The 23,546-nt window shown below is 46.8% G+C and overlaps 1 protein-coding gene across 4 annotated transcripts in view; it reads left to right on the top strand.

The window, feature by feature from the left end:
* The window catches only part of LOC100742623 (myocardin-related transcription factor B), a 250,068-nt gene that overhangs the window by 222,588 nt on the left and 3,934 nt on the right, over nucleotides 1–23,546 (top strand). For 3 of the 4 annotated variants that reach the window (XM_024365540.1, XM_012381934.3, XM_012381935.3), the window contains 9 exons: nucleotides 13,928–13,993; nucleotides 18,037–18,333; nucleotides 18,496–18,869; nucleotides 19,139–19,423; nucleotides 20,979–21,119; nucleotides 21,436–21,622; nucleotides 21,771–22,070; nucleotides 22,210–22,820; nucleotides 22,974–23,489. In XM_024365540.1, the coding sequence (XP_024221308.1) occupies nucleotides 13,928–13,993; nucleotides 18,037–18,333; nucleotides 18,496–18,869; nucleotides 19,139–19,423; nucleotides 20,979–21,119; nucleotides 21,436–21,622; nucleotides 21,771–22,070; nucleotides 22,210–22,820; nucleotides 22,974–23,489 (2,777 nt within the window). The remainder of the gene's footprint in view (nucleotides 1–13,927; nucleotides 13,994–18,036; nucleotides 18,334–18,495; nucleotides 18,870–19,138; nucleotides 19,424–20,978; nucleotides 21,120–21,435; nucleotides 21,623–21,770; nucleotides 22,071–22,209; nucleotides 22,821–22,973; nucleotides 23,490–23,546) is intronic. The other variant, XM_024365539.2, reaches the window with a different exon arrangement.

A 23,546-nucleotide genomic window follows, 5' to 3' on the forward strand; every position in this document is an offset into this window, starting at 1 on the left:
ACCTGTGCATTGCCGCCATATACGACTCGAAGTTATGGCGTTTTTCTCAACGCTACCGGCGAGGATGTGTGCTCGTACGTATACGATCGTATCTTAACCGGCGAAACCAACTCCATTTCTGGACGGCCGGCCGCAAACTACGCCTGTAAGCTCGCGAGACTCCGGGCTACGCCGTGAGGTAAATTAATTGTCCGCGAAGGTGTGCTCGACGCGGTGGCACGATGGACGAGAGACGAGGTGCGGCCACCGGGGCGGAGACAGTCGAAACTGCCGGTCGAAGAAAACACTAGAGAGAGAAAGAGAGAGAGTGAGAGAGTGAAAAAGAGACGGAGAGGGGCGAAGGAAAAAAAAGGAAACGCGGGTAACGACGGAGTCTGCCTCCTTTATGTTTATTAGACACGCCAGCTTGCCCACGCGGCTCACTGCCAACGCCGTTTTTCTATCCCGGTCGCGCAACACTGACCGGCCGGGTGTCGTTTTCGTGCCGACGCCTTGCTTTTACATTGTCTCGATTCACCGTGGAAATCGGGTTCTTATCGTCTGTCGAATTTCAGACATCACTGCAAAAATCGATTATCAATTTATACAATTATTTGATTTTTTCCGAGAAAGATTTCTCAAAGAGACGAAGATCGTTGTAGAAACGGTTGTATCGTTGCAAAGATATACAAAGCGTTATAAAGTCGAGCGGAACGTCGACGAGACGCTACGTTTACTACGACGTTACGCGTAATACGCGAGCAGCAGCGTTCTGTGAAAAAAAGACGACGAACGTCAAACTGAACACCGAACCATTCCGGAAAAAACTCCTGTCATTCGATAGAAATCGACGGTTCAGAATACCTAGTACCCCTTCGAAAGGTATCGATATACCGACTCCTTGAGACTTGTTCTCCACACCTATTTTATTAGAATAGAAGTTGACTTATCGTTACAGAGACCAAGAAAGAGAAGATAGAAAGAAAAATCCTATAAATCAACGACTGCCTATAAAGCTCAAACTTGTTAAAACGATGTCGCGGTGGGGCTGGATGCCACGTGTCCGCGGCAAGGGAAGATCGGCCGTGTCAGCGACGACGCGGCGAACGCGCCTACCTGGCGTGTGCCTCTTCCCGATGCGGCGCGACCTGCGCGCTTGTGGGTGTAACCAGTTTCCGTGGGCTTAGCTGTCAAACCCACGTGGGCCGCCCACGCTGGCCAGATATATTACCGCGCTGCGAGAGAAAGAAGACGAGGAGATGCGAGGACGCGGGGCAGAGGGATCGTGGAACGGAGAGAAGGACGAAAAGGAGGGAACAGCCGACAGGGAAGAGGCGAGAGAAATCGTTTCTTCGCGTGTGTCGCAAGGGAAAACGGCCTGGACGCGATAGCGCTGCGTAATTAACGTCCAACTGTGGGATTTTGGCTTGGCGAAATGCTTGTGATGTTGCGTTGCACCCGGATTTCTGACGAAAAGCTAAGAGGAAAGGAGAAGGGAAAACGAAGGCAAAATAGAAATTGCGCGATAACAGAAGAAGGCAAGAAGTGAAAGAGGCGGAAAGTACGACGATTCATTGGAAAATACAATATACGTAAGTTGTGTATTCTTGGTGGAGACGCCGAAGAGGCTGACGAGAGTCAACAGAGATAACAGAAAGAAGACAAAATGAAAGAAGAAGAAAGAAAAACGATGCGGCGGGAACGTGAGGAGAGACGCTTCTGAAGCGAGAGACGCGGCTTGCGACACAGGAAACAGTTTCACCTGGAGGGATGGCAGCCAGCATCCACGTTGTTGCTGTACGAGCTACGGAGAGGAGGAGAAGAGAGCGAGGTTAAGTAGGCACGTGGGTGTACGGGATGCATACAAAGGCGCTTTTATGAAGCGTGTTTTCCTCAGCTTCGATGGAAGCCTTTCTGTACAATTAAAGGAACCACTCGACTGCGTTTCGCGTTACCGCAAGTTGCATAAACCGAAAACTTCTTTGCGTTTTTTTTCACAACGATGATTCAGAGACGATACGCAACGAGAAGAATCACGCGCAATGGCAATCGTCTTAATGCCAAAATCCCGATCGAAGTAAACAGCATCGTTCCCATTTTCACAGAGATGATTCACTCGTGTAGGGTGAAGGATAAAAACGTAAACTTGGTTTTCGTCGCCTCTGATCGCGCGTATATTTTAGCGTCCGTATTGTGTTTCCCCTATAATATACCTGTCGTTTTTACGGTGTTTTTCCAACTCGATGTTCGCTCTAAGAATAAAACGCCTCATTAAGCGGTGCGCGCGGTCGTGTTCGAGAATCAGACGCAACCGAGACACTCCGAACCTCGGGGGTTATTTTCGATGCCCGGACACGCTTGGAAAACATCGGCCATTCTGGAATATTCGTACTTCGTTCGCCATACACGAATGTGACAGTTGCTGGCATTGACGGTGCGCATCAATGGAATCTTTCGTTCCCCTGGTGGAAACTGCAAACTACCTAGGTGGAACGCAACGATTTAACGGTTACGAAAAAGCAGCAGGCGGAAGAGGTCTTGCGGTATTCGAGAAAGATAATCGGCTAATTACCAAAGTGAAAACGTCTGGCTGGCTCGCAAGCCAGCATTTGTTCGCGTCCCGCGTAACATATAGCTACACGAGACGCTTTCCGTCGATTCGTTTCGCGTGACTCGTCGATTAATATGCGTTCAGGCCAACTTTCGCCCGTGAACAGCCCCGTATGCATGAACACACGAACACGTCGGCACGTTAATGGCAGGTGCGTGCTGCGTAAAAACGTTGATTTACCGGCACGATAGTAAACTAACGACAATACGTTTGAAACAATGCCAATGAGCCGAACACCGGCGTCGACCGGTTTACACATGTAGTAATTACCATAACACAGGTAACCAGAGTTTGCTCTGTCTACCAGAGATTATTCGGACTCTCTTAGACGATCCTCCACGAACATCCCACGAAGCGGATCGTTATTTCGATTTAATGGGGCATTAAGATCGGTCGTTCATAAGCCATGGGTTGCGAGCGTCGAACGAATTCTTCGTGGGTGACGATGTTAGCAATTTGGTTGACATCGCGATAGAATTAGAACGTGTTTATCGTTCCATTTTTTACATCGACGAGCGGAAAAGAATTCGAGGAACCAGATACACGGACATTGAACCGTAGCTTTCCGCAACGAGTATCTAATAAAAGACAGCGACAGCTTGCGAGGAAATTACGTTTTAACCTGGTTCGACCGAAAATTTTACGTTACAACGTCGCTCACGCGCGACGCATTAAACTCTCGGAAAGCAGTGGCTACAAAGCGACCAATTACCGGCGATCATTTGTAAACGGACGCATAAACGTCAGCCGGCCATCGTCTGCGTGCGTGCGTACTTCTGGAAAAAGTGCGACGTCTTAATCCGTTGTTCCACCATGGGGCAATTAAGGGTGTCGGATCAAGAGCACCCAATGATCCCACCAGTGGCGCGCCATTTTCGAGAATCCATGCTCGTCGTACGAGTCATCGCCGCGGCGTCTGCCGCTCGTAAATTCTCCCCGAAATTCTGAAATATCACGATCCCTCGGTATATCCTTTCTTTTTCTTCCTTCGCTCTTCGTTTTTTCTTTCTCCGATGCATCGACTTTCTCTGTCTCTCTACTCCAGAACCTTTTTCCTTGGTTGCACGCACTCTCGCGCAGCCTCCTCCAGTATTTTTAATCCCTCGCCTCGGTTTCTTTCCGCTCCTCCGACGACCCACAGGACGTTGCACCACACGCGTGCGTGCACGCACGTATGTATATCGGACGCGACGCATGCCGAACGCGGCTGCACGCCACCACACGAGACAGAGTAACACACGAGTTCGTGTGTCCGATGGCTGATCCTCGGCTGTGCCTATCCTCTTCCCACTGGAAACGGGGTTAACAACACCGAAATCTATTTATTTACCGGGATAAATCACCGGGAGCTTTACGAGTGAGCGTATATTACGCAAATCGTAGCGTTATATCAATCGGCGGGTGTCCTCCTCCTCCTCTCCCTTTGCCCCGTTCCTGCCACGCACCTATTGCCAGACTACTCGTTGCTTTCCACTCGACCGCTGTCGTTGCCACTTCTTCTTCTTCGTCGTCGTCGTCTTCTTCTTCTTCTTCTTACGCTTCATTCCTGCTTCTTTCGCGCACGGTTTCGACCAGTGCGTTTTTGCCTCTTTTCTTCGCAGGAAGTCGCGATGTTTTGCGATCGTCCAACTTCACGCCTCCTTTCCTGCCCCCTTCCTTCCTTACTTCTTTCGAAGTAAGAGACACACGCGTCCGCGACGCGCAATGCCACGTTTAATTAACCCTTCATCGTTGTGACAATTTCGTTCAGGGTGACGCATTTATGGCACGAGAATTGATACTTTTCCGACAGCCACTCGTTCGACGAAATCTTGTTTTTCCTAGTCCAGCGCGGTAAGAGTGTCTCGGTTTTTGCGTGGGTCGCTCGTAACATTCGTAACCAGCGAACAGAGAACGAACGAGTCTCGCAATATTCCAAGTTGCAGGCCGTTTCCTAGGTTAAAGAGAGATGCTTCGTACGAAAAGGCTCGATTAACGTGTATCTACCGAAACGAAGGAAACGCAGTTGTGTAACATTCAACGTTATAAAACGCAGAGAAATATTTACATATCTCTGTGCGTTTTTTCAATAATTCGCGGTACATGCACACATGCTAACGAAGTTTTTCGATTAAAATCTACAGAACCGAGTAATGCAACTTAAGACCTGAATCGCTATAAACTCGGTTTGTCAAGTTCTGCGTACTGAAAAACGAGAAAGAAGGTATATATACATATAATCGCCGAATCTACCCTCCGGTACGGAATCACCAGAGTCGAAGCATTTCCTCGGGCCGTTCGCGTAAGGCATAAACGCTTCCCATTTAGCTCACGGGCCCGGGCCACCAGGGTGGAACGCGACGACAAAAAAACCGTGGATGGTGAAACGGTATGAGAGTTTCCCTGGTGCACCGGGGAAAGAAACGCGAAGGAATTCGCCAAGCTGGCGAGACCAGGCAGAAGGAGAAGCGTTACGAAAGACAAGTGCGTACATCGATTAGAAGGCGTATCCAGTAGGCGGAGCGTGCTAACGCCGTGTTAAAGCTCGCGTACCGCTAATGTACACAAGGTTATATCGTTGTGTGCAGCTCGCCTATAAAAGCGATTCACGCTCTCGCGATCGTGCACACTGCTATCTCGCGAGGAATTGGCGACGATCGATAGTTGCGCGATTCACTTTGTTTATCAGAGTCGTCCTGATTAATCTACGATTACGATGGACGTCTGTCCTAAATTATGAATGCACGTATTTCGGTCTTCAGATGTTTCATTCCTTGGAACACACATCCCCTGTAATCGTAACGTTGTATCGACGAATGACGATAAGATTGATCGCCACTCAAAGCGCAATCGCGTTATCGCACGAAGGGAAAAGGAACGTCGAAAGGATCGTACATTGTTGTAAAACACGCGTCGAGGAACGTTTATCCCTGAAGAATTTGATTGGTGGCTGGGTGTCCTCGCGAGGACTCGTTTCAGATAAGAAGATTCCCCTCTGAAAGATGATTTACCGTCGCTACAGCTTGTTTTTGACCTGGGAATGTGTTTTCCCGAGATTACCGCGAATTACGGTTTCGCCGTATGGTTTGCGATTGTTTGCTATTGTTTCCTTCAGAGTTGTAGTAGAGTCATGGTTATTGAGGATTCGCAGGAAGAACGATCTATTATAGGAGAGGTACGGGGAAGTCGAGCAACTCGGTGTCTTCGAAGCATCATCAATTCTCGTGCCATCGATTCAGATAGCCGACGGTGAAACGGTTGAGCATAACCGGCCGCGGTACCGTGTTATTTATTATCGTTCGTAAGGGAGACGTCTCTTCCTTGATACCGTTCAACGGATGAAGGTTGTACGCGATAGTGAAATGAAAAGCGGTGAATAAACGCTGAGACGTTTTGGAATATCGAGACGTGTCTGCGATGGTTTCCTGGAGTTTGATTTTCAACCTGAAGAGATAAATTATCGATATTCGAAGATATCAGGACTGCCTTTCGAATTTAACTGAATTTTCGACTCGAACTTTTTATTGCGCACAGAAACCAACAACTCGGTTGACGCAAGCACGTGCGCGCGTTCTCCAGCCAGCTGTGCGTCCAACCGGCCGCAGACAATGGCGGGAAATGCGTCGCTGAAAAATTCAGCCGGCCACCGATAAATTCGCGACGCGTCGCCTCGAATTTTAATTAGTCTACTCGTGACGCTAAACCGTTCTCGATACGACGATTCGTGGAACTTTCTCCAAACGAAGTATTTATCGTTTTATCAGGCAGCGTATTTTTGCAATTTCGAAACACGTGAAAGTATTCGAAATCACCGTGTACAACGACGTTCGTTACGTCGTGCGTTGATACTTGCCTTGTTCGTTGGCTTGTACCTTTGATACGTTACGATGGTGTAGCTGTCTGGTGTCGGCTCGATTAATCGTGGCTTAGAAAAACAAGGGATATGCGTAATTGGCTTCAAAAGCGTTCACCTGTTCCGATGCGCGTGCGCGGGATACCATTCGACGAGGCGATTATTTTCTAAACAAACGTCTCTGTTTTTATTCTCGTCCCTCATTGCCGCATAAATCATATTCCGTCCGTGGGTTAGAGGAGAGCAGGCTCGAGCAGTCAATTTCTTCGGAGGCGTCTCATTTTTTCTCGCTACGCTTGTGACTTCATCGGGAAACTTCCTCGGGCGTGTACGCGCGTGCTTGAAAATTATTTCTTATTTCTCTCTTTGCTTTTTTTAGATCTTAAAGTTATTCGATTATAGCCATCCTTCTTTTTACGCGGCTGCTGGTTGTCTAAGAAAACAGGGCGTCCGTTACCGGTGGCGAATAAATCAAAACTCGCTCGAACGATTCTCCTGCATTTTGCCGAAGAATTATTTTTGTTTTGCGACGCATCGAGATATGGCCGATTTAACGAACGGCTTAACGGAGGAAACGAGGCTTTTAAAAAAACATCTAGTCAAATTCATTCCGACGTTCTTTGGATTTGGAAATAGATTGTTTTCGCGTGGTTTATTCGCGACTTGTAATGTGAGAAAAAAGATCCACTTCGCCATTGAGACGACCGTGAGACAAAACACTCAGAGCTTTGTCGTTCGAACGATTAATTGGTCGCTTTATGGTCCTTTGGCAAACTCTGGACGTTTATTTTTTTTTTCTTTTTTTATATTTCAAAAACAGATGGAACAAGACGAATAACGTTGAAATTTTTATTTTAGAAAAGGACAAGTTTAAGAAGAAAGACGTTAAGAAATATAATTGTTTAGGATCTGTTCGATGAATAGCGCGTAGAGGATTGGGACATTTCCTGTTTCGAATAATCTCTGGAGACGAAACTAAGTCGGCTTTCTAAATCGTCTTCTGTCGAGGCGCACTGGTAAACGAGCATGGTCTATTTTACGGCTAGGAATAGTCGAAACGCGACAACGAGTGGAGACAGATGAGGAAGAACTGTGAAATGCGAAAGGACGAGAAACGGTGGATAGAAGAAACTATGTCGAGAGAAGGGACAAGAGTTCTGTGCCGTGATCTCCGGGCCTAGTGGCTTTATTTATACCCAAAGCTGCCGTATTATTGGATCACCCCCGCGATTCTGGCCAACTTATGCGTATCTTATGCCGCTCACGTGCTCCTCTTTTCGAATCCTCGATGGCCGCCCGACTTCCGTCATGCTGTCTCGAGACGCGTAACCTCCTTCGATATGTCGCATAATAATTTCCAATTTTACTATTCTCCTGTGTAACTCTACTGATTGAAAAGTCAAGCTTTAAAATTAGAAATTTCACATCACTAAATTCATCTGTCGTCTCATCCGCCTTTTCTTCGACGATTTTTTTCTTCGCGTCGACCTCTTAATGGCTTCGACGTAAACACAAAATAGCACGTTATGAAATCGTGATTAATGCACATCTTTTAAATTACACACCAGAGAATAATTCGCCGTGTGGCCATCGACCATCGAATAAATCTGTAAGCAACGCGCTACAATGTGGCCCAAGAGCCTTTAAAATCCGTCACTTGTCACACAAGCGATTTATCGAACCACTAAATCTGCTGCGCGCCAGCTTTCCCAACGCGCAAAGTATTTTTTCCCTACGAGTTCCTGCGAGTGTTCGCGTTCCTCCTCCATCAGGGCTGGCCCCTCCGATGACCCGTAAAACTGTCGCTGGTCATGCAGTCAATTCCCTTTTCACGGTTCCGGCGTGAAGCCGCGAGAAGCGTGGCGGCAATTTGTAAGATTAATCGTTGGAGGACTACCGGCGAAAATCGGGGTCAAAGTGGCGCAAAACCACGATATTTATGGGATCGTCGGGAGAAATCTCGCCTCTTCTGGAACTCCTTAACACTTTAACGCCGTGCTTAGGATTCCTGCCGGTTTGATTTATCTCGTGCTGTATCCCGTCGTAAAACGGGCATACGATGGAAGATCGTAAACCTGGCGACAACGCAGTCTTCAGAAATTACACCTCTGAATGGTTTCAAAAAGTGAGTCGTTCTTCCGCTACACAAATGAAATCTGATGATCCGCCTTACAATTTATAACGTATCTACTTACGACGACACTTTAGTTTGTATAAGCTTTTAGAAGCTCTCAAGATGATTTATCGCATTCGATCCATAAGATATAAAAAAAAATTTGATACTCGAGGAAACTATATCCTCGAATGATATCTTCGTTCGAGGTATTAAAAGGTTATCTGTTACAGATCGACGAAAAAATAGCTAGAAAATACGATACTCGGCGAGAATTAACGAACAAGTATCGAGGAATCAAGTTGTAAATATAAAAGCTCATTTGCCAGTAATCTTTCAAACGTATTGCACTCGGGCAAGGTGGACCCGAGGCGATCGAAAGGCGCCCCTTTCACGAACGAACGTACGAGCCTCGTGGGCATTGAATTTCAACGGGTGCAATACAGTTTATGCGACAGCACGAATTAATTCCCCTGGCAGAAGGTTTAATTCCGATCGACAGCTGTGTCAGCGATCTGCCGGCTCTCTCGCGCGTAATTACTCTTAACCACTCTAATTTACGTCTGGTAATGACGCGGTTAATGATCGTAATCTTTCTCCCTCGTTCGAGGCGACTTATTTGGACGTATCGCTTGAGGCTGCAACAACTTTCATGGACGTTGTTGCAGTTTTCAATTTCAGAAACACCACCATTCTCACTCGAGATTAACCAATCGCATCGCGATGATTGATATCACCAAATAGCAAAAGATGAATTTGCCAGTTAGGCAAACTCAATTCTCATACGTTTTGAAATTCACGTATATTCACCATTTTGCTGGCCGTTGTTTATTTCAGCAGAGTGACTGAGATTTCTTTACGTTACTTCACGAATGAACTATATTTAAACCAAAACTTAAGAAAAGCAGGTTTAAACTAAAACTAAACTTAGCGTAGATCATTTTAAGTAGAATATTCTAATCGAAGCGGACAAACTTGAACGATGAGAATATTTCGCTTGTACAGTTGTAACAGTTACGTACAATTTTCTCTTCCCTTTCTTTTTTCCTACCATCCATCTCCTTTTTACGCTAGGATTCTAGTCATCGATGTAAAAATGAATACCAGTAGTGTCCACCGGAACGGTCACCTCCGTCGAAGGGGAGTAAGGCGTAAGCAACGCGATCGGTAGATTCACTTGGCAGGAATGCAGCAAGCGAATTTGCATTCTATGCATTGCGTAAATGCTTATAGAGTGTAGCTCCCGTAACTTGCAGCTACCTCAAACTCCCTTAAACCGTGCAATTAACGCGACGAACCAACACGGCGACCCCAAGCATCCTTGCAATTCTTGGCACGAAATTCTGGAAAAATGAGCGACTCCCGTTGTTTCCCGATGCGCATTTACAACGAAACGATAATTAAAAGCCGATAGATTAAATCAAAAGCATTGAACGAAACGTATGTACCAGAATGCTCAAGATGAAAAATGAACCGTTATGTCACAAGTAGACGCTAGAAGTGTAAGTATAAGTGTTTCCATTCCTGTTAACGTATTATAATCAGGCGTCAAGTGTTTGTTTCGTAATAGAAAAAGTGATTTATGCGATGATTAAATCGTACAATATGTTAACTCGAGATACCACACGAATTATATTGGCATTCAGCCAAAACATCGACGGGCATTTTGCGAGAAATTTTTCTTCCGGAAAGTGGCGCGTGGAGACGAGTGCCAATGCTCGATTACGTTTAGTACCGTTGTTCGCGGCGATTCTTCGTCGCAAGGAACAACGATGAAATCTCCGAGAAATGCGAAACATCGCTGGAATCCGCGTGCCACCCTGACAGCCGAAGCCACGAGCCGCTGAGTCGCGAGCTGTCGGTCCACCGGGTACATGGGACAACTATGCACGTGCACCGCGACACCGAGGGAGAGCTGTCCCGTTCCGTTTCGTTCAGGGTATCGTTCGCCGGCCTGTCCACCTCCGCCTCGTCCATCCGCTCGTTAACGTCCATCTTCGCGGTGGAGTCGCATACGCACCGCGTTCTGACTTCCGATGACCTCCCGCGATATTTCATCGACTATACCTCGAGGGCGTGGTTTCTCGAGAACACAAAATCGATTATCCTGTTTCACGATATTTCCTCCTTGATATTTATATTTCTACTCGTAATTTTTCTTCGTCGCTCGAACTTCAAATTCACCGCTGAATAATTGGAGAATCGTCGGAAGGAAGAGGTTGCTTGGTTTCACTTCGTGATAATGTTGGACAAGTTCGTTTATTTCGAAGCTCCGCGTGCCATCGACGGGTCGTAACTCTTACCTTTGTTACGATTCTCGACGACGGCGCGCGACTTAATTAAGAGAAGCAAACACAAATATGCGGCTCTGGCTTTCTCATCGAGCACCTACCGGGCGAAGATGAAACGCGATACCGAATTAGAAACAACTGTGCCCATATAACGATACAAGAAACGTTGGCTCAGTATTTGGCGCTGTGTATTTTGGCACTTGCATCTAGTAGCCGTTTTGGTCGTTACCATTTGTCTTCTGTGGACCATGATACTTTCAGGACCGTCCCAGTTCCCCGTTTTCTGTATATCTTTTTCCATTTCGTTGATCCATCGCCTATCCACTCGATTATTTATAGCGAACCTCGTTCAATTTTACGCAAACAATTACGACGTACAAACGATTTTATAACGTCTATAATACTCTTCGATACACAATCTTTTACATCAAAATCAAACGCTATAGAACGTTTTCTTGATACAAGTTAGAATATATCAGAAATGTTTCGTAATTCAGTGCACGAAGCTTACGGGAGAAGCTAAAATTCGTACGTCTCCAGCATCACGTGACATGGAATTCCAAGCACCGAGATAATTTTTTGGCCGAATTTCCTAGTCGAAAGGCAGACGTCGAAGAATGCGTTGGCTCGCGTGTACAATGACCGATCCGCGAATTTCTCGGCCACCAGGAGAAATATGCAATCGCGCGCATAGTTACGCGCGTTCCACGCATGATTGTCAGGATCGATAGCGAGGATACGATCAGGAATGCTCATTAGGCGATAGGATTATCGCAAATTTTTTTCTGACCAACATCTTACGCCTTAATTGCTATCCTTCCGCGACCATAAATTTCAGTCGTTGTTGATCGGTTAATAAGTGAGAACTTGTTCGCTTAAGGATTCACGCGTAGCGAGATAAACGTAAGAAGTCATTACGTAAAGCTAATGATGATTTTGTAATGGGACTAGCAAAACCAGTCGATCTTCATCCTTAACGTTTCGTCCATCACAATATTCCATTCACGCGTACAATTCTGTGATAACGTTATCGAGAAAAATTCCGCGCTACTTTTTCCCAAACCATGCACCGGCGTCTTTAATCATATTTCGATCGTTACCGTGCACATTTCATTTCGTTCGCGCTCCATTTTAGTTCAACCAAAATGATATTGAAATGAAAGGATTCATGCAGCAAGAAGTCCTCGCTCTTTGAACAGAAACTGCTGAAGAGTACCCAATAGCTTGAGCGCAGCGTTGAAACGCGGCATGAGCAAAGAGTGGACATTATAAACGGTGGATTATTCGCATTCGGATACGTCGAAGTCAGATATTCGCGGTGGATCGACGAAAAAACTGACCGCGAAGGATCCCCCTGGTGCGGCTATGTCTCGCGACCAATAAACCGAATGGGGTAGACATTTTTCTCCGGGATACAGACTGCTTTGAATTCAGATTGCGCGGCCATGCGGCCCGCGGTTTTGTTCCTCTTACGCCGGCAATTTATGCAATCTGACCCGCGCGTCCTCCGCGTATTTATAACCAGGGGCCCTTTGTGTGTTAATTTGTAGCCAGGCCCGCGATCCACGCCACGCTCGCTCGCTCTCTTCGTGCTCCTCGTCGACCTTTGATCTGCGAACCCAAGCGGCGAACGATCGTCGGCTCCGGATTCCCGAATCACGATCCACCGTGATCGCCCCTTAATTAGCCGACCGCCAAATCGCCGCCGAATCGCAGCCGGACGCTGAACCCATTCGAAACTCGTGTACGTCTCATGGATGACGTCGCGATCCATGATCTGTTCTCGTGACACGTGACTAGTAATAACTGGCGCGAATGGATTTGTTTTTCGTCGAAAATTGTTACATAGGAATATTTGGATGCTGGAAATTGCTTGTTTCCTTAGGTGGAAAAGAGGTGAGGGATACTCTATGTTTAGAACGTGAATTGGTCTTTGCAGGATTATTGGTTAAAGCAAGATATACAAGTAGTTATTCACCTATATTTAAGCGAAGCAAGAACCGTAAAACGAAGTGACTACATGGGATGTTTATGTTAGGGCGATAAGGAAAACCATTGATTCGGTTAGATGTATACTTGTGTCGTAGCCAAATAAACTCCACGAAAGATTCAGCCCAAAACCTCTCGACTTTACGATCGCTATTATGTCTTTTAACTTATCACGCTCAACATACCATTCTAAACGAAAGAAACTCAAACTGACACTTGACTTGCCCGTAGCATTCGAGAATCGCCAGTTTCCAGCGAACTTTCCATGTAGCCGTACTTGAAACACAGGTAGCTGCCGGCATGAAAAACGCCGCTGCGCCGACAATACGGTACGCAAATCCCGTTACGCCTGGTATCCGGCTGGCGTGTCCGGGCCAGGAGCCACGTATCTCGAATATTCGTGTATCGAGCAGGATGATAACAAAATGAAAGTTCGAGTAATTTATGTAAGCACGCGTGGCGTGGCGCTCTTTAATTATCGAGCCCAAAATTAGCGTCGCGCGGAAGCACGTGAAAAATACACGCGTGCGGTGGTCCAATTAACCACTGGAAAGAAGGGATCCCTCTTTTCCATCTCTCCCCTGTGCTCACTTCTTTTCCTTTTCTTTTTTTTTTTTCCTCCGACCCCACCGAGTCACGCCATATGGAACAGCTTAAACGGCATGCGGAAAGAAAATATTGGCTACCGAGAAATGGCCACGCAGCCATCACCGATCGACTTTGATCATACGATTTTTATAGAACGAACTGTTGCTTGCCAGTGAAATTCCGCGGCTGTTCCACGGAAATCCTCGCGATCTGAGGTAATCTCGACTGATTTCCGTAAGAGTGCAACGATTCGATCAGATAAATATGTGCTTGTGTTTTCGAGATGCTGCGAGATAAAGTACTATCCGAATAACTCGTTGAAATTGATATAAGCGTTTATGTTGCGACGAAGATTGGTTATTCGTAAAATGGAACGGGTTAATCGGATGTAGGAATCGATAGTTGAATGGTCGAGATAAGCATCGAATTAAGGGAATCGAGCGAACGTACAAGATCGTGGAACAGATAACGTCGTCGAGAGAAGAAACGAATTGTTGAAAGACGCGTTGTTTTCTCTGTTACAGCGCTGAAGGTGAAGCTTACGCTGAGGCGACCCATCAATCAGCTGGTTGCGCAAGGCATCATGCCATGTAAGTAACTCCACCGTAATAAAAATTTTCGCCGACTTTTTGTCGAATCCACGAGGACTCGGCCTTACACCAAATTTACAAGTTTCCCATCGAATTGAATTTTACGAATAATTTCCAACGTCCGTAATTGAAAATTTGTACGCCGATGTTTTTCTGCTCTTCGAATAAAGCAACGAGGCCATAAAGATTTCAAGACCGTAGACGAGCGTTCTCGTCGAATGACTCTCAAAGCAAAATCAATTAGGAGTTTAGAGAGCACGATAAAACTGGACAAAAACGGTAAAGTCAGAGAGTTCGTTGCTGATGGTATTTAGTGGCCAGTAAAAGCAAAGGAAAACGATTCCGTCCGATCGAACAAATTTATTTGCCCTACTCGAGAGAGGGCTTCGAGTTAGATTTAACAAGTTCGTCACCGTGTCGCGTTTTTTCCCGCGATAACGGCCGATTAATCCACTTACAACTTAATTACCACGCGATTGCCCGTGATGGCTCGGCCAACCGCGTAAAAGGAAGTAACTGGGGCACCAACGACTTCCTAAAGTACCTTAAATTGACGTGCTCACATACAGTGATCAATTGCGCGCTAATATCGCGTGTGATCTTTCCTTTGGTTCGCTAGTAGTTGCCCCCTTCTTGCAAACCATCGCTCTCTACGAGATAATTACTACCAGTTTCAAATTCAAAACAAAAAGTTGAAAATCATTGGCATTAGGTAATTCAAAGCAAATTCCCGATTGAAATTGTTTTATTGGTTATCCGCGATCGCGGATATATCCTGCCATTATCACATCGAATAATCTACTTTATCAATTGCACGATACAGTTCGAGTATTCGATAACGTATAATCTAACGACAGAGCGAACCTACAATCGCGAAATAATCTAATAATCCGACAATCTAGTGGAATCTGTTCATCGACGGAATTTAGCGACTACGGCCTAGATAATCCGACGAGGCAGTACGGTGCTTCGTATATTAAATTTACGTATAATTTGCTCGCACAAACCAAACTACCACTACACAACAAAGTTCATGCATCGAAATGCAGCCTGTTTATCGCAGGCTGGTAGAAATACGACGTTCGATACCCTTCGTTTCGTCTGGCGTTCGCGCTAACCATCGTGTGCAATTTCGTTCCACGGGATGTAGTCATTTACAGCTTGCAAGAGTCGAAGATATCGCGCATGGCAACGGGATAATGGTTTTTTCGGAGAAGCGACTTGCAATTACGTTGTAGATCCGTTTACGTGGCACGATTAATTTCACGTTGCAAAAGCAGCTAATTTTACCGGATAAAGGATTCTAATTTTAACGCGCGAGAAAGAATGCTCGAACCAGTTAAGATGAATCAAAGTTTCACGATCAACGAAGTAGGCTATCAAATCATTCATAGATTTCCTTACTTCGACTTCAATGGCGTTGCAAAAATATTTACACTGCACCAGCACCTACATTTACAATTCAGAAGAAGTATCTTTACATCCGAGTGAAACACGCACGAACGTCGAACAATGACGGACTGAACGGTCCATGCAGCTGCTCGTATCATCGTGTATTCACACGGAAGCGGTTGCATAATCGGCGAAATTTTCCGGACGCGCTCGCTTATTATATTATACAATGCGCCCACGCGCGATCCTCGCCAATGAACCAGCCGCTAAGAAACAACACAAAGCTGCGACTCGCTGCGAGAATCACGGAATCTAAATCGAGCGTTTCGCAAGCCACGCACTCGAGATCGTGTAAATGGCAGCGAATAATTTCCTGTATTCTCGTCGGCCGACGTAAACCGCAAAAATTGAATTCTACCCCGGCGAATCAAGACATTTAATAGATCGTACTAACAACGTTCTTGAGTCTATCGTTGCAGCGCGATTAGGACTGATTGCGATTGCAAGTCGCAATTATTTCGATCGCGAGTCGTAAATCCAAAATCTCGATTGCCCATTCCCCTCGTAACAACGACTGGCGCCTGTTGCGTGCAATCGTAAATGATTTAGGGTTGCCGATTGCTTTTGCGCTTCTCCTCGTTTGCGTGATGAGACTCTATCGGTGCACGTGAACTATTTGAACGAAACGATGATTCTAGTAAAATACGATTTTTCTTTACGTTGCGTTAGACATCGAATAACTAACTTTGAATTACAACGGTTCTATAAAGAAGAATCTTCGATATTGAAACGTACTTACGAAAGTGCAACTTTCGTCGATACAAAAAAGAAATAGAAGAAGGCCGTGACGCGTTGTGCACTGTGTGCGCGCTTTCACCCAAACGAAGCGATTACATTTGCATGAAAATTGAGACACTTTCGAGGCCATTCACGAATCTCGACGTAATTGCCTCGGATTTCGCGTAAATATCAGTGGGCCGATCGCGAACACGAGAAACTCGAATATGAGGACGCATCTTAGGCTCACGGATCTCGCGTTCGATACGAATGTAATAAAGTCGCGCGACAACGAGAATTTATCGTACAAAATTATATTCTCGACGTAGGTATCGTTTATTTTTATGGTCGTTCCCTCGACAGGGTAAAACCTCGAGTCCCATGCACGTCCATCGGCTCGTGATTTACTCGCATCTCGATAGAAACTAGACAATTAGGTCACAGCTGGCTTGTGCGAATATATACGCGTGTATAGCCGATAGTACACCCGCGGCGGGTTTCGCTAACAAACACGCGTGGGTGAGACAAAAGCCGCGAGCCATTGCTCGGGGATGTTGGAAAGGCCTAATTGATTCGAATCGTTCGGTTAATTTTAGCATTTCCTACGCAGTCTCGGCTACGTTCGCCGCTCCCTGTCTTTGCACGCGCTTTCAGATTCGCGGCTCGCCAATTTTCCCGCAGCTAACGAGCTTCTCTTGTGCGTTACGCGGCCAATTCGTACACATAGCTAGAGCAACGATCGAACAAACGATCTCGGCGCCATTGAGTAGCCACGATTTTCACGGATGATTTACGAACGCTATAAAATCTTGCGTCCATCGATGGACAAACGTAACGAACGATTCGTGAAATTATCGCCAACGAAATTATAAACATAGTTGAAAATGAGGCAAGCCGGAATTTATCGGGCACGAACGAATCCGTTGGTAAGACAGTGGAGCAACGTGTTTCCATATTTTCATTGCCACATCGTCGCACCGTAGGTGGCATGTACCTTTTATTCCGCGTAATGATGCGACAGTCGTGTGCGCGTCGCTCGTCCGGAAATAGTGGAGCGATGCTCACGTAGAGTGTAGAGAAAACGGTCCGGGGATCATTTATCCGGGAACTTAATGGCGTGCAGGAATGCGACGAGGCGTTTGACGTTGACACCAAAATGGCGCCACGAGGCCAGTCCTTTGAGGGCCATCGTGCCGGAAATTGATGCGTGCAGCATGCGTCGGAGGACACCCTAAAAGCTTCGAAAGTGCTTTTTCATTCGGCCGGTTCTTTTATTAGATCGCGCCCTTCGTTGCGGAGCACTGCTTCGCTTCTTTCGCTCCTCTCCGCTATCGACGCGCTCGAAGAAAACTCGATGAAAGTATAGTCGCATTCCACCGAGCGTGATTTAAATGTCCCCAGCGGAAGATAAAATCTTCCGAGCGTATGTCGCGGCCGAGATTTTAGTTCTACCACGAGGGAATGACAGTCGAGTTTTTTAACCAGCTGGAAATAGTGACTTCCTCCGTGAGGCAAGGTTACTTGTCTAAAATTACGCTTCGATCGAAACGCTGCTTCCGATAAAACGTAGTTCGTTGTTTAAAATACTCAAACGATAGAATGGTAAACAAATACGTGGAGAACGCGAGATTTCTAAATATGTATTTTCATCCGGGGAACATTGATTTCGGCGTCGAAACGCGCACTATTTTCAACGCGTCGGAAACGGTACCTGCGAAGATAAACTCTCGAGATCGCGTACCTTTATCGAGATCCTCATACCGGCACGTCTAGGATATATTTAGTCGGTGTTATCGTGGAACAAATTCGACACGCGTGGTAAACTCTGAGTAGATTTCTCGAAAACTAACGATTATCGATCGGTATTCGCACAGCTCTGAAGACACCGCCGGCGTTTCACGAACAACGGAAGCAATTGGAACGGGCGAAAACCGGTGACCTGCTGAAGGCGAAGATCCAGCAGAGACCAGGTCGGGAGGAGCTGGTTAGACAGCATATCCTCGAAGATGTAGGTCACGTGGATCCGAGCCTGGCCGAAAGGCAACGGATGCTGAAGAAGGCCAGGTTAGCCGACCAGCTGAACGACCAACTCAGTCATCGACCTGGACCGCTCGAGCTCATCCAGAAGAACATTCTCCACACGGAGGAACCTATTGAGAGGGCGGTTAAAGGTGAGCGCATGCATCAGCTCGATCTGTCTTCCGCGATCTTGATCGATAACTTTCGGACGTTTGTAAAAAGAGCATCGTTAACGCGTCTTTTGTGTCACGTAAACGCTTGTTTCCTTATATTTTGCTTAAACTTATCCTTTCCTTGTTATCGTTTTCCACCAGAGGGTCACATTTCCTTCAAGGCCACCTGCGAAGGCCAGGTAACCAAGCCTCAGCATCCAGACCATTACATCACCTTCGAGGATGACTCTCAGAGTTCGGAAGGTGCACCGTCGCCCCAGCTGGAATCTCGGTCGGACGTTCTGGAAACAGCGGCTGCCTCGGCTGGTATAGTGACCGTTTCCCTTAGTATTCCAACGACTGGCGGTGCCGTGGTAGTCTCGTCCACGTCGCCGGTGTTCCAACAAGCGTCGAACGAGTCGACGATACAAACGTTCGCAGAACTGTGCAATACGGTGGTGGGTTCGCAGCAGCAACAGCAGCAGCAGCAATCCCAGCAGCAGGCGCAGCACAATCAACAGCATGCTTCTACGCAGGTGAGCGGCTCGAGAATCGCGTAAATCCCGATCTCCGACGGAAGGTTGATTTATCGGTCGATGTAGATGGACGATAACGGCGTCCCGAAAGAAAGACATTTCGAGACAATAAGCGGGGAACGTCGATAGCGATGGAAAAAGCATCGAAACACGCCGCAAAAATAGATTTACGTCGGACGTTAAGAGCTGCTCATAAATTGGCAGCGTACCGATGTAAGCTGATTAATCGAGGATTCCATAGTGAAAAAAGCAACGATCTCTGTTAACAGGCGAGTCAGACAAACGGTCCATCGACGACCCTCCTTCCACTGGCGCCGGCGCCGAGTCCGATGTCCTTGGGCTCGACCACGTCCAGCCTGAGTCCCCTTTCCAATATCTCGATAGCGTCGCCACCGGCACCACCGCCGGCCGCCATCACCCCCAGGCCGCAACCAAGCCCCATAGCCGCTTCCACGTGTCAGAGGAGCGACGCGCCCGGCAAGGATAAGAACAGGAAGAAGTCGAAGACCAAAAGCCAACCGAAGACTCGTACCATCAAGTTCCATGAGTACAAAGTGAGTCGCTTTGATTACTTCTATTGTCTCTTTGAATGCCCCTATGTTGTCTTTTACTCGCGGTACCGATCCACTCACGCTTTTCATTGTGTTTCGCTAGATATATGTACACGACTGAGATAGTTCTTGGCAATTATCGATCTTCCCATTGAGTATTATGCGTGTATTATAAATCGATGATACGCGAGCGATGTAACGGTAGAACGTACATAAAAGAAAAGAACAGGAATCGATGTAGCGTTTACTACTTTCACTCTTGATTCTGTTTATATTTCTCGGTGGTGGGCGTGAACGCACGGCTCTCATGCCAGCAAGGTGCAAATATATTACTTAAACGTTAAACCTGGCCGTACGAAAGTAAAAACTCGCGTAACGTTTTATGACTCGCCTCGTACAAAGCGTGGTGTTACGTTGCCGCTAAAATTTGCGAACATTTTCGATTCTCCGTGGCCCCGTAAATGTAAAGCGAAATCGTCCTGTATCGGCTACCGATATTTGGAAAGATAAGAGAAAGAAGAAAAAAGAAGACGAAATGTTTCGAAGTAAAAAAAAACTGCGCGAAATAGAAAAAAGATTCGAGGAGGAGACGAAACAGAGATAGGAGACAAGAAGGCAGAGACAAAGAAGAAACAAAAGAAACAAGAAGCTCGAAAAGGAAAAAAAACGACAAACGGGAGAAAAGAAAGCAGACGAGAATGGCGAATGGCCGAAGAAAAAAAAAGTAAGAGCGAGCAGAAGAGAAGGGGTAAAAGCAAAGTAAAAAGGGATACGGACGGCCGGTAAATCTCGGCTCCCGTAGCCCGCGAGGGAGCAATCTCTTTCTCTCTCTTTCCCTCTCTCTCTTTCTATTTGGGCAAAGAGAAAAGAACGAAACGCAGAAGGAGATCGTATCGGGTGATTAACTCTCGCGATCTCTTGAAGGGCCTGGGGCCCGAGGCCCACCTCGTTAGCTCTGAGTAATTCGAGCGCTAATTGCACCTAAGAGCGAGGAAGCCAGGGAGCGGTGAAGAAGCGGTTCCAAGGGGGTCCAGGCAGTTTGGAGCTGGGAGAGAGAGAAAGAGGGATCCAGGGTCCAGCCGAGTTCGCGATAGGTGCCAAAGGCCCAGGCCACGCTCCTGAAACATTCGGGATATGGCGTGGTCGGTGTGAAAGCGAACCGGGAATGGGCGTGCAAATGAGGGCGCAGAAAACATCTTGATGTATCATTTATCACTCGCGCCTTGGCTTCTCCCACGTTGCTGATCCTCCTTGGACCGCTAACTTGATTTTTGCGTTAGCCTTTTCATTCACGCGTTCCCGCGACGAATATTATGTAGGAATTTTCGACGAAGACTTTTAAAGACAAAGACTATTAAGACGTGGAAAAAGAATCGCGGCTGGCAACTTCTGTTATCTGTTTTGTGCCATGAAGAAGAGCATACGGATGTTTGTAGAGTGGAACGATGATTTTGCGATTAAGCAATTAGAGATGATCTAGGAGTGGAGGATACCGAGCCCCTTTTAATTCGTCGGTGGTCATTAATATCGACTGACATTGAACGGTGATTGTTCCCAGGGCCCGCCAAACGCTCAAAAGACCTCAGTGTCGTCTACAACTTCCGGCCTCGGGTCGGCACCGCCTGGCGAGACCAGCTACGAGCTACTCCTTCAGCAGCAACAGCTATTTCTCCAGTGGCAGCTCGAATGGCAGCATAAGGTACGCTTACCTCGACGAAAGCGATCACCGACCAAATAGAAATATTATAAAGCGTCCACTTTCTTCGTCTGTTAGCAACAGGCGAGCGAACGGGCGAATCCAGCCGGATATGTCTCGTTAACGCCGTACTTTCACCCCGACAATTTGCATGGCAATTACGTTATTACGTCTAAATTTATAATCGAAAATTGGACTCAAGTTACGAGACGGCGGGGTTACTCAATTCGAACGTTCGTTTTATGTAATTATCGTGTACCCGGATCCGAAGCTCGCGGTTCACTCGGACGTTACATAATTCGGTTGTTCTGTTGTTTAGTACCCTCAGATCATTCTACCGGCAGCGCAAAAGCCGCCACTGTCTTTGAACAGCAGCGGTGCCAGCGACGCTGGAAGCATCAGCGGAAGCAGCGTGAACGCGCCGAGTCCTGCACCTTCGAATTCCTCGAACAACCCCTCGGAACAACCGCCCTTAAGGCCTTTGGGCAAGCTGGAGGACATGAAAGGTAAGTGTCCTAAGCTCGGTTCGGGACGGATAACGAAAGAAACTGGTTAATTATATCGCTGAGAATAAACTGTACTCATGAAAAAAGAAATAACAAAGCACAGACAGTGTCAGTGATTGATTGACCGAAATAAATGTAACCCTTTCAGTAAGTGATCTCAAAGTAGAGTTGAAACGTCGAAACTTGCCGGTATCTGGCTCGAAGCCACAGCTGATCGAGAGATTAAAGCCGTTCACGGAATCGTCTAGCGGTAACTCGACGTCTAGCTCAAATGGACCGCACGTGACGCACATGGGCCACATATTGATGGACACCCCGGGGCCAGTCACATCCGACGAGTCGAGCTCCCATGCCAAAAGTCCTGGCTCAGCCGTCAAGGACGAACCTAACAGTCCTCGCACGGATTCGCCGCATGGTAGCGAACACGACGATCCGTCGAGTCCCCCAGGTATTTCAGCGCGTTCCTTATTACGTATATTTCCTCCAGATATAAAGTAGAAAATACGATGTACACTTAAATGAACGATAAAACTTTCGAAAAATGAATTTTTCGGAACGCAACACACGTCCGTGTTTTCACGATGTAGCCCGTGTTTCAGGAGACGACATAATCAAAGAGCAAAGGAAACGGATAGAAGAGTTGCAACGTGAATTATACAAGTCTCAACAGCAACTTCAGCAGATCCGTCAAACTCAACCGTCTACGGTTCACGCTGAGAAGCTGGTGTTGCAGCAACACATCCAGAACAAGATGCAGCAACAGCAACTGGCGTTACATTTGCAGCAGTTGCAGCACCTACAGCAGCAACAGCAGCAGCAGCAACAGCAACAACAACAGCAGAATCAACAACAGTCTCAGCAGCAAACGCAACAGCAGCACGCTACGTTCCAGCAATTGAACGCAAAAGCCAGCCTCGCTGCGTTCTTGCAGGCGCAGCCAAATAATACTGCCGCCATTCTGGACTCTTCGACTCTGACTGCGATTAATAATAAAAAGAATCAGACCAAGAACAGTGCCACCGTGCAAATACCCGCAGCGATAGTTTTCAACCTGCCCAAGCCTACGAAACTAAATGGCTCGCTGCTGAGCGCTTTGATGGCGCAGGCGCAGGCTCAGCAACAGCAGCAACAAACTGTTACTGCCGAAGATGGAAAACCACCGCCTCCTCAGTACGACGAAGCCGCAAAACTTTTAAAGGTAAAGTAGTTTAAAAGTAAAGGTTTTAAAGGTAAAGACGTCTGCTTTCTTTGATATATTTGATTTGTAGTAGAATGAAAAGGAAGAGAAAAGACTATATTCGTGTTCAAATAGAACTTCATCGATTCTATTCCACAATTCTATTCCACTCAGGTTAAAATTGAACCGGTTCAAAAGAGTCACATCAAGAGTCAAGTCGTGGACGATGTGTTGGAGATCCTGATCAAAAATGGCGAATTACCACCGAGCGCCGCGCAGGACCCAGCCACACCAACGACACCGAACAGACAGCTCCAACAAAATTTGGTGTTCACGGCACCAGCGGACAGTCAGACTCATTCGTTGGTTTTCACCGCTGCTAGTCCAATCAGTCCGATCAGTCCGATTGCCATGGAGGTTTCCCAGAGTGATTGCGTGAGTTCACCGGCGCCGGCGCCACCGCCACCGCCTCCTTTGCCTTTGGCAACCTTCTCTATCCAGCTGCCAACCGCGTTACAACAGTTACAGCAGCAGGAAGAGATCTCGTCGTTCAACACAGACCTGCTAACCTCGGAGGGTGACCTGGACGCCGCTATGCTGCTCAGCCCGCAGTCCACCCAGCAAGCATCGCCTGATCCTCAGCCTCCTCAAGAAGTAACTTCTTCGGATAACGCAAATTTAGACCTCAAGGTATATTCGATTACAAAGCGAGGCTTTTCTTCGTTTTCGAAGTCAATGGAAAATATA

The sequence above is a fragment of the Bombus impatiens genome, unplaced genomic scaffold (assembly GCF_000188095.3).
Source record: "Bombus impatiens unplaced genomic scaffold, BIMP_2.2 scf_0136, whole genome shotgun sequence".
In the NCBI taxonomy this organism is placed as follows: domain Eukaryota; kingdom Metazoa; phylum Arthropoda; class Insecta; order Hymenoptera; family Apidae; genus Bombus; species Bombus impatiens.